General features: G+C 37.6%; 2 protein-coding genes and 1 long non-coding RNA gene across 3 annotated transcripts in view; 2 read left to right on the top strand and 1 right to left on the bottom strand.

Moving 5' to 3' along the window:
- Positions 1–1,914, top strand: part of casr (calcium-sensing receptor) — a 5,924-nt gene extending 4,010 nt beyond the window's left edge. Inside the window, exons 5-6 of the mRNA XM_032532891.1 lie at positions 347–470; positions 567–1,914. Of these exons, the coding sequence (XP_032388782.1) occupies positions 347–470; positions 567–1,702 (1,260 nt within the window). The 3' untranslated portion in view covers positions 1,703–1,914. The remainder of the gene's footprint in view (positions 1–346; positions 471–566) is intronic.
- Positions 1,915–4,466: 2,552 nt separating this feature from the next.
- Positions 4,467–10,304, top strand: b4galt4 (UDP-Gal:betaGlcNAc beta 1,4- galactosyltransferase, polypeptide 4). The gene is made up of 7 exons (XM_032532894.1): positions 4,467–4,519; positions 6,451–6,984; positions 7,538–7,770; positions 8,535–8,722; positions 8,856–8,978; positions 9,091–9,195; positions 9,312–10,304. The coding sequence occupies exons 2-7, from the start codon at positions 6,723–6,725 to the stop codon at positions 9,439–9,441; spliced, it is 1,041 nt and encodes a 346-aa protein (XP_032388785.1). The 5' UTR covers positions 4,467–4,519; positions 6,451–6,722; the 3' UTR covers positions 9,442–10,304.
- LOC116700061 (uncharacterized) overlaps positions 10,201–11,023 on the bottom strand; it is a 24,167-nt gene continuing 23,344 nt past the window's right edge. Inside the window, exon 4 of the long non-coding RNA XR_004334558.1 lies at positions 10,201–10,301. This is a non-coding gene — a long non-coding RNA (uncharacterized LOC116700061). The remainder of the gene's footprint in view (positions 10,302–11,023) is intronic.

The raw sequence follows: 11,023 nt of genomic DNA, 5'->3' as shown, positions 1-11,023 counted from the left end.
GGGGGGGGGTAGAGTTCCAGACCAGCTGGGAGAAATAAGAAAATAAAATACATACACAAAATATATCTATCATCGGTAGGGACCTTCATTATTTAGGAGAACCCCTTGTAGTCTTAAGGTACCGACTATGAACACCAAGGTCCCTGGTGTAATCTGACGGTCGTTCTTTGCTACTCATTACCTGTTGTTTCTCTACTTTTGACTTGGTAGTAAAAGCATAAAATGACCCTAAAATAGTTCACCATTTCCCAAACTCATTCTCACACCAATTACATTTTAACATATTATAACTATAAAATGTCATGCTCTTTCTCATGCAACTGTTTTGTCTGTTTCTATCTCATAGGTGCCATTCTCTAATTGCAGTGAAGACTGTGAACCTGGTACAAGAAAGGGGATCATAGACAGCATGCCCACATGCTGCTTTGAATGCACTGAGTGCTCAGATGGAGAGTACAGTAACCATAAAGGTATCAAGATGCCAAATATTCACTATATCATGTCTACTAATATTACACCTAGCTTATGTTGCACTTCTGACACATATTTTTTATATATATATACAGATGCCAGTGTTTGCACCAAGTGTCCAAATAACTCTTGGTCCAACGGGAACCACACATTCTGCTTCCTGAAGGAAATTGAGTTTCTCTCCTGGACAGAACCATTCGGGATAGCTTTGGCCATATGCGCAGTGCTGGGTGTTGTCTTGACAGCTTTTGTGATGGGAGTCTTTGTCCGATTTTGCAACACCCCAATAGTAAAGGCCACAAACCGAGAACTATCCTACGTCCTCCTGTTCTCACTCATCTGTTGCTTTTCCAGCTCACTCGTCTTTATCGGAGAGCCACAGGATTGGACGTGTCGCTTACGCCAACCTGCCTTTGGGATCAGTTTTGTTCTCTGTATCTCCTGCATCCTCGTGAAAACCAACAGAGTGCTTTTGGTATTTGAAGCCAAGATCCCCACAAGTCTCCATCGTAAATGGTGGGGATTAAACCTGCAGTTTCTGTTGGTGTTTCTGTGCACATTTGTCCAGGTCATGATATGTGTGGTCTGGCTTTACAACGCCCCTCCTTCCAGCTACAGGAATCACGACATTGATGAGATCATTTTTATCACCTGCAATGAGGGCTCTGTAATGGCTCTTGGGTTTCTCATTGGCTACACATGCCTCTTGGCAGCTATATGTTTCTTCTTTGCATTCAAATCACGGAAACTTCCTGAAAACTTCACAGAGGCCAAATTTATCACTTTCAGCATGCTCATATTCTTTATTGTTTGGATCTCTTTTATCCCTGCGTACTTTAGTACATACGGAAAGTTTGTTTCAGCTGTGGAGGTCATTGCTATACTTGCATCTAGCTTTGGGTTGCTGGCCTGTATCTTCTTCAACAAGGTCTACATCATCCTCTTCAAACCCTCCAGGAACACCATTGAGGAAGTCCGATGCAGCACCGCAGCCCACGCTTTCAAAGTGGCTGCCAAAGCTACACTGAAACACAATACAGCTACGAGAAAAAGGTCAGGCAGCATTGGTGAATCTTCCGCCTCGACTCCTTCCTCCTCCATCAGCCTCAAGACCAACGGCAACGACTGCAACCCGACTTCAGGAAGGAATAAGCCAAGAGTGAGCTTTGGCAGTGGAACAGTTACTCTGTCTTTGAGTTTCGAGGAGCCGAGGAGGAGTTCTCTAATGTAATAACATATGGTGGAGGTGTCAAACATCATCTTGGTCAATCTCATTATTAGGCTGCACTTTTGGACTTAATTTTGAAATGTATTTACACACAGAATTTTTCCTCTTCCCATTTTCTTAACATTTTTTCAGAGGGATGACCAGTCTATTATACTGTACTATACCTGAATCCTGAGAATCTTAATATTTTCAACATAAACCTGATGTACACTAAATTAATAACAATAATACGAAAAAGATTTTGTACAATTAAAAACGTTATGTGAGATTCTTACGTTTTTTTTCTTATTTACTTTTATATAACGTTTATTTCATTTATCTATATATCTATCCATCCATCCATCCATCCATTCTGATCCCCTCTCTAGGAAAAGGTCTAATTTCTACATAATGTCAAAAGTTAAAAATGTACAAATTCAATACAACCACAATAAGCCAAATTGTGGAGCTCGTAAAACTTACTATTAGTTAATTACTTTGAACCATTCACATTGAATTACAGTTGCTTAATAAACTCATAGTGTGTAGATATTTCAGATATTTCAGAGAACTTTCCCTGCTTGCAGTTTGCTTATCACAAGTATGTGACAACTGTAAACAGTGCAGGCATATCTCACATGTAAATGTCACTCTCGCCTACACCACACAGGCCTACACCACACAGTCATGTCCTTGAATGGAGGAGGTGTAGAAAGGATCCACTCTGTATGATTGTCCAGTGTGAATAATCTAAGTTGTAACTATATCCTGAGCAGAAAAGACTCTTGAACTATGAAGTAATAATAGAACAATAAAATAATATGCATATTTATTATAGCAATATGAAAGGGGCCATTCTGCATATGTTATGTATATTTTGAAAATTGGCTACTTGTGTACTGAAGTTAAATTCTAATTTAAAGTACTTTTAGTTGTTTAAGGATTTGAGAATTTTTTATTTCACATAATAACCAACGGAAGGCTCCGGTAATGGGAGATAAATATGTATTAATAGTGTTTTCCATGCTCTAAAAAATATTCCCTAAGGCATTTGGGAGGGCTTAAACATTTATAGCTCGACAACGGCATTTTAGGAATTGCACCCAAGAAAATATTCCTTAGGAAAAATCTGCAGCAAATTTACCACATGCAAGTGAAGTCTTAAGCTTCAGCCCAACAATACACCACCAATTACACTAGCATTACAGAAAACCACAAGGAAAAGAATCTTGAGGGAAAATAAAAAGCAGAACATCACAATAGTAATTTAAAAAAAAAAAGACACCAATAATCAAATGAACTCAATAAAGAGTGATTTAATGGTAGGGAGAATGCATCCTGTTGTTTCCATGTTTTACTAAGGACCTAAGGATACTCTCAGCAATAGAAGGCACAAGAAAAAAAGTAGATAAAAAGGCAATGAAGAGTGCAGGACCTCCCACATTGCTCAACAGGATGATGACATGCTGCGACATCCAGTGTCATGGCTGACCTGAAGCAGGCTGAGGAGCAGCTGGACAACCGCCTCCTCTGTTGGCAGGAGGACAGGACTTTTATCCTCAGAGCCAGTGTAGCTCAGCATGCTGTCGATGTTTGATCTGCAGAGTCGGATGGGAAATATATTGGACAAAATGAACAGGGAGCATTGCATGATGGGATTGTTTGTAACAGACGTGGTCCTGGCTAAGAGAAGAGGACACACAACTGCATACACACATATTACACAACTAAATTTAAAATTCCTCCAACTCATTTAACTTGATACTCATCATTGTTTTCGATACAAAGGTAGTGCTTTTATTAATTATTCTAGTATTAAGGAGATAGCTATATTTGACCAAATTGACAGAAGACTATTTGAGCCTGCATTGTGTTTTGCAGCTGTTTTCAAGGACTGTTCTAATTCTATATATCTGCAACATGACCTCACATTTTAGTTCAACATAGGCTTATCAATCTATGTAATTTAGATATGGCTGACGTCAGACACATGGCCTTGTTATTTATGTACAGCAAATAGCACTATAAAAATCTTGTTGCTATGCCGTATTTTGTTTACCTAATCAGCTATTTATCCCTGACAGTTAAAGGTTTTTCAGTTGCATGGAGCAAATTAATATATATTCTAGTTACTGTCAAGATACTGTCCTGCAACTATAAATAAATAATATATAGTAGGTCTATATATATATATATATATATATATATATATATATATATATATATATATATATATATATATACACTGTATGTACAACTTTATTTTGTAATTATAATATATAAAGTTGGGACAAAAATAGTTGCAAAATGTTTCATGTATGTAAATCAATGTTAAACCTGTAGGGCGTTTTTTATTTTTTTTAAATAACACAACTAAGTATCCATCTTCATTAAGCTTCATCAAGCCACGCATAAAAAGCGAATACATCCGGTTTGTTGATGCGGCCTTCAAAATCAAAGCGACAGGGGCTGCTGTTTGTCACTCACAGTTTCAGTAGAATTAAATACGCACAGGCGTGTTGAGGCCTATATCTGCTTAACACGTCACACATTTCTGAAAACCTTTTGAAGATTATTTTGAGGATGTCATACCCATAGATATCATAGTTGTCAGCTTAATGAATCGCTTGCAAAATTGAAAAACTTGCGACTTGATGGAAAACAATTACTTTTACTAAAAAACGTTTTTTTTCTTTTATAGTGTGCATGCATTTTCCCGCAGTTCAGTGCCAAAGCTTTTATTGTGAAATACATCCATCAGAAGTATTGTGTTAATTTATGTCTGTTTGATACAGTGGTGTCGTTTGCTCCTGGGACGTCAACACTTTGTCTGCTAGCTAGGTAAGATGGCCAAACCACTCTTATCTCTAAAATCAGGAACTCGCTTGGTTTTAACTGAAAAAAAGCCATAATTTGTTTGGGTTTGACGTTGTGCGACTGTAAGACAAATGCTAAAATGTAACTTTTACAGCACTTTGTCGTAACTCTACCCGCATTCTTCAGCTAGCAAACCGTTACGCTAACTCTGCACATAGAGCTCATCTGGACACAGCTGCAGCCAGTTGTTGAAACAAATATTTTGCCGTTATTAAAAAGGGCCAGTAATCAGGCGGAGCTGTCAGCGATTTAAAGAGTCATGCGTTTAGTCTTTACGTGAATAACGCTAACGTTAGCTAGATATCATGGTGTTGCTCAGAGCTAGCCAATGTTAGCTTGTCACTGTCAATCGTTGTGGAAAAAAGCAAAAATTGCTAAAGTTGTATTCTTTAATACGTTTTCCATCAGCCAGTACCTAAGAATTGGCTGCAAGTAATGCTTATTCTATCTTTGATATATTGCCTGTTATACTGTAGAATTTGCTCTTAGTCTCTTGCACTATGATACCATTGCACCTTTCCTTTTTAACACATTGCTCCTTTAAACATGCTAGAATCAAACTTTCCTGGGAGAGCACACTATTGATGTCTTTCTTTGTATTTTTTGTACTTTGTAGTATGTGTGCGTTGATGTCATATGTCTATGTGCCTATGTGTATGTTGTATAAGCTATTGGTCACCTTAATTTCTTTCGGGATAAATAAAATCTATCTATCTATCTATCTATCATTAGTTTGTATATTAATGTTACGTGCTCACGGTGGTTACATTTCTCTGTTTTAAAACCTTGCTAAATTATATTGATATCTTGTATCATGATATATTATTTGTTGCATTTGCTACAGTGTAGAAATGCATGGCCAATAACTTAGATTGTGTTTTATTATTGTTAACTGAATATCTTCGTTTGAACTGCTGATCAAAACAAGTGATCAAAATATTAATCAATAGTTTAACAAGCATTGGCTAGTTGATAGATTAATAGGAAAAGTCTGGAGAAAGGCGAGGGTTTGCAACGTGATACTAACCTTTGTCTGAGGAACAGAACAAATCAGGTGTGTAGTTAACACCGTGGTAAAGTTGGATTTTATATTGCACGTTGGATATTCGAAACTTTCAAAAAATCTATTATGCAGCTTGACCTTTTGACCTACCCACATCAAAACACTTCTGGTGAACACTCAGCTAACTGCCCTACACATAACACGATTAACACAATTGTATAAATATTTTTTAATGTTAAAAAATGCTATAAATCTATTATGCAGCTTATATGCATATGTGTCTCTTATATTGCAACATAGTCAGTTTTATATCAACAATCAATAGAGAAATTAAATTAACAACACTTAATTTGTTAATCTTGCAAATGACATACAAAGTCAAGACACTTTGATGCTAAAAAGAGCCAAGGGACTGACCTGAGGAACAAAATGACACACACATAACATTTTATTTATCAAAAAAAGTCCAAACATATCAAGTTCAACACACAGAGGCACCACTGTAATTAAGATGGCAGGCAATGTGCAGTCTTTCCAAAAGCAAAGTTGTCATGCATGAACTATTGCTATCGTGTGACACATGAACGCGTAGAGGTGACTAATCAATTTAGGGAAGTTAGCTGAGATCGCCAGAAGTGTTTTTGACATGGGTAGGTCAAAAGGTCAAGCCGCATAATAGATGTATAGCATTTTTTAACATTAAAAATAATGTTAGTAAATAGTAAAGAAAACAGGAACTAACATCTCATCAGGTGTGTTTTGTTGTGTGGAAAATAATGGAGATATCTCTTAAAAACTAGAACCTGCCCTGTCGGGGTGTAGTTTTTTTGTTGTTGCAAAAATGATGCCTGTTCTTGGCAGTAACATATTTTCTCTCAAAATCAATTTACAGAGAACAGAGGAAGTTTTGGCCTCACCTCCTGAAACTGGATATTGAGGGTTCAGCGATGGATTTTCACCAATAACTTTTCCTTACTTTACAGTGATCATATACTTGATTCACTGTATGGTTCAACAGCATGTTTCATCGCCATGGGATGACTGGTCAGTGGAACTGTGGCTGTCAGTAGTTTTGCTAAAATGTCTTGCAGGGTGGACATATCTTACTAACTGATAGCACCCACAGTTGCAACAACTGTTTCATATCAGCGCAGTTACACAGCCATGGGCTTCTTTTCGCCTCTTTGCAAGATTTTGAGGAGGGGGAAATATTTCGTACTGCTCCTTCTTTTGCTCTCAGTTCTTGCATGGATTGCAACTTTTTCAGGCGAAACAGTAAAATTGGGTCGGGTTTTTTTCGCCACACCACAAACTCTTATCAAAGAAGACAGTCTGAGGGCTAAAGTCAACACTTGGACGGAGGCAACCGATCTCTTGAATACTCCACCCCCGAAAGTAGAATGCCCTCAGGAGTCACCATTGCTACGTAAGTACATCAAAGTGCAGTTTAAAGAGGTGACCAATTTACTGTGGATATAATGCTTATGGTGCTCTCTTGCTAAATTGTAATACTTTTATTTATTTATTTATCTTCCTGTAAGCTCTTCACTTTCACACTGACTACGTGACAGCATACAAACGATAGAGTAGATAACTGCTACTGTATGTAGCGAACCAGACAAGGCTTAGTGCCAATCATTAACCTGCGATGTCACCTTGAACAGTAGGGACTACAGTGGAGTGGTTAGTTTCTCAAAACTAATGTAATGGTTAATTGTGCTGTGTATGATTTATAGATGATTTTAATTTTTAAGTACATGTTTTTCAAAGCCCCAGTATTTATCAGACCCCCATTGTTTATTAGCATTATAATCTTAAAACACTTGTGAATTGCATTTGTATCTGCTACATGTTGTTTGTCCTGTATAGGTTTCAAAAAGGGAGCAAAATAAATAGTTTGAAAATATGACATTTATTGTGTTGTGAATCACATAACAGAATGATCACTCAGATTTCTGTTTGAATTTGAACTTCTACAGAGGGAGCTCTGAAGCTGTCCTTTGAATCCTCTCTGAAACTGAAGGATGTGGTGAGTGACAACAAAGGAGTGTCTGAAGGAGAGTACAAGCCCTCAGACTGTACAGCGAGGCAGAGTGTAGCAATCCTCATCCCTCATCGCAGCAGAGAGAGACACCTCCTCTACCTGTTGCACCACCTGCACCCCTTTCTGCAGAGGCAGCAGCTACACTACGCCATTTATGTCATCCAGCAGGTATTCAGGCTCCACATTATGCACTTATTTACACTCTAAATAACTGAAATCCGTTTCAGTCCGCAGTCGTCTTTAAAGAGTTTATGAAAGCAACCACTCATGTTAAGTGATGCACAAAAAACAGTGTACCGGCATAACTAGAAAATAGTGAGGAAAAAACAGTTTCACAAAGCAAAGGCAAATCATCTGCAGCCAAATAATGTTCTTAGTACTCTGAAAAAGAAAGGATTATTATGAGTAACTCCAAGAAAGAAGGTTATACCAATGTGTGAAATAGTGTCCGAAGCACTGGTTAAATTATCTTAGAATTTGAATGCAGTGTTTGGACCTGTGTGTAAAGTAAAATATTGATCCAGAATAGTTTTAGTTTTTGTATGAGATGTGTTATAATGTGGTTCCTATGTGATCGTCTGGTTCCATACTGAGGAAGTGTCTAGTTTTCATGGTGGTTACTTGTGAAAATCAACCAGAATAAATCACATTCAACTCCTTTTAAATGTACCTGCTAAGCAGTCTATTTGCCTATAATAGTCTGTATGTAATTACAGCACTGCTACAATGAAAGTTATTAATTAACTGGCTCACATAAGCAGCATTGAATCATTTTCTGAGCTGCGGCTGTTTGGTAGGTGACCCTGTACTCTGACCCTCCTGCCTATTGAAATTATTTTTTTCTTCAATAGATGTTCTTCACTGAACTTGAAAACGGTACATACAATAGCAGATTGTAATTTTTATTTTTTTAATTTTTTATTATTTAAAAGGCTGGTGATGCAACTTTTAACCGTGCCAAGTTACTCAATGTCGGGTATTTGGAGGCACTGAAGGACTACAGTTGGGAGTGCTTCATCTTCCATGATGTGGACCTGGTTCCTGAAAACGATCACAACTTGTACGTCTGTGACAAGCAGCCCAAACACTTGGTGGTTGGCCGGAATGCCACAGGATACAAGTAAGAATATGACTTCATGAGTCATGAGTCAGCAGTTGCACTTTACAGTATATTAGCCTTGTGAATAAACAACACAATCTTCAGGCCTAACTTTATTGTGAAAGCTCCGTTTTTCATATTCTTCCACTCTCAGGCTGCGTTACAAAGGCTACTTTGGAGGAGTCACAGCTATGACCCAAGAGCAGTTCCTTCAAGTGAATGGATTCTCAAACACTTACTGGGGTTGGGGTGGAGAAGATGATGACCTTCGCATCAGGTGAGATCCAAGTGAAAACATTAATGAGTGTTTCTTTTGATCACATCTGGAGCAGATTTAGTACATTCCTCAATTGATTCATTGATACATGTGGCTCTGCTGTCTCGCGCAGAGTTGAGCTGCAGAAAATGAAGATTTTGCGGCCACCCGCTGATGTAGCTCGCTACACCATGGTGTTTCACAAACGGGACAGTGGCAATGAAATAAACAAAGACAGGTCAGTAAATGCAGAGACAAGGATAATGTGTTAGCACATTATTGGTTGATTAAATGTATGCATCCAGATACTGCCAATGTAATCTCTTCAATTCCTTTTTTGTTTTTGTTTCCCAGGATGAGATTGTTAGGACGAACACAGCAGGTATGGAGAAAGGATGGACTGAATAGCTGCTCATATAAGACTATGTCAGTAGAGAGGCTCCCTCTATATGTGAATGTTACTGTGGACATTGGTAAGCCATAGATTTGAGATGAACTGTAAGCCCTGCTGTGACTACAAAATATTTTATACGGTATGTTCAGTCCATTGAGTGCAGAAAAGCTACTACATGGTGTGTACAGGACACCATATTAAGCACACAAATGCACATTGCTTTGATTAGTGTACATATTAGACTTAAGTTAAGCTGACAACTACATATTTGCACATTTTTGCATACTTCCTGCCTTAATTTCTTCATATTGTGATCAGTCTTTAAAAAAATTAAAGTTTTTTCTTTCAATTAATGATTGGCCTTGGTCAAATAAAGAATATACGGACATCTAGCTGCCAGACTTTGATAAATGTATGCATACCGGTATGCCTCATTATTTGGCCTACGTTATATGGTACCGGAGAAAAGCCGCAGTGGAGCTGCAAAATAGGCTTGAAAGAAACTTGTTTTGGCATAACATTTGTACGTGTAAAAGCTCATATTGGACAGATAGTCTAGCTATCTGTCTGGATTTACCCTACAGAGATATGAGAAAAACTTAACCATAGTCCCCATAAATCGACCAGTTTAAAATGGCAACACAAAGGAAGCCCAAGGCAACGGATATCCGGCCTAAATTAGTGAAATCCGGTGGACTTTTCGGCGGCAATGGAGTAATCCTGGAAGTGGAACGTCAAGGATATAGACTATACAGCACATAACAGAGGAACCTTGTGTGCAGACGGTAGAACAACTGAAGGGAAAGCAATAATAATATTTGTAGGGCTGATCATATCAAGTGATATTCAATTGAAATATGTTATTGTGAAAATCTATCATATTGATATTGGTCAACTATTAGAAGTTCCTTTTTCTGCTCTTAGGATTTGGTAGGCACGGTAAACATCTGCTCGTGTGTGTGTCTGTGTGTGTGTGTCTGTCTGTGTGTGTGTGTGTGTGTGTGTGTGTGTGTGTGTATATATACATATATATACACACACACAGACACACACAGTATATTTTTAATGGCCTTACATTTCTTGGTTGTTAGCAGAATTTAATGGTTGGTGGATTCTTATTTATTACCTTAACATATTTAGGATAATGGTAGTCTTTTGAGACTGATCAATATAACTTCTTCTGTTATCATTTGTGAAGAAATGCTAGTCTAGAGGAATCTGCATACAGATACACTCATATCAAATTTATTAAAAAAGTTATTTGGTTATTTTGTTGTATTTTTCAAAATTCAAGTTACGTTTTTTTTTGTGAATGCACCTGTGTCAAACTTTAGTTTGAGAAGGGCCACTTCTATTATATCATCAAAAGCACTATTTTTAAAACACTAAGAAGGCTTTCCTCAAAGTATCACCAGAGGCTCTACACGTGAACTGGAGCATTGAGAACATTGTTTGTGTACACAGTCTACTAAAAAAGGTTTTGAACGACTCACTTTAGTAGTTGTAGTTTTCGGGAGCTACTATCTCGCCAGTCAAAAAGTGTTGATCTCCGAATGCAAATGAACGGACTCCATAGGAGGAAATATCATTCATATATGAGGCTCCTTTTTCAATTACATGGTCAATATTGTTTTTCATGACAAAACAACAAATTATCTGTGCATTTATATGG

The sequence above is a fragment of the Etheostoma spectabile genome, chromosome 13, assembly GCF_008692095.1.
Source record: "Etheostoma spectabile isolate EspeVRDwgs_2016 chromosome 13, UIUC_Espe_1.0, whole genome shotgun sequence".
NCBI lineage: Eukaryota > Metazoa > Chordata > Actinopteri > Perciformes > Percidae > Etheostoma > Etheostoma spectabile.
This window is presented reverse-complemented; position numbering and strand designations above follow the sequence as displayed.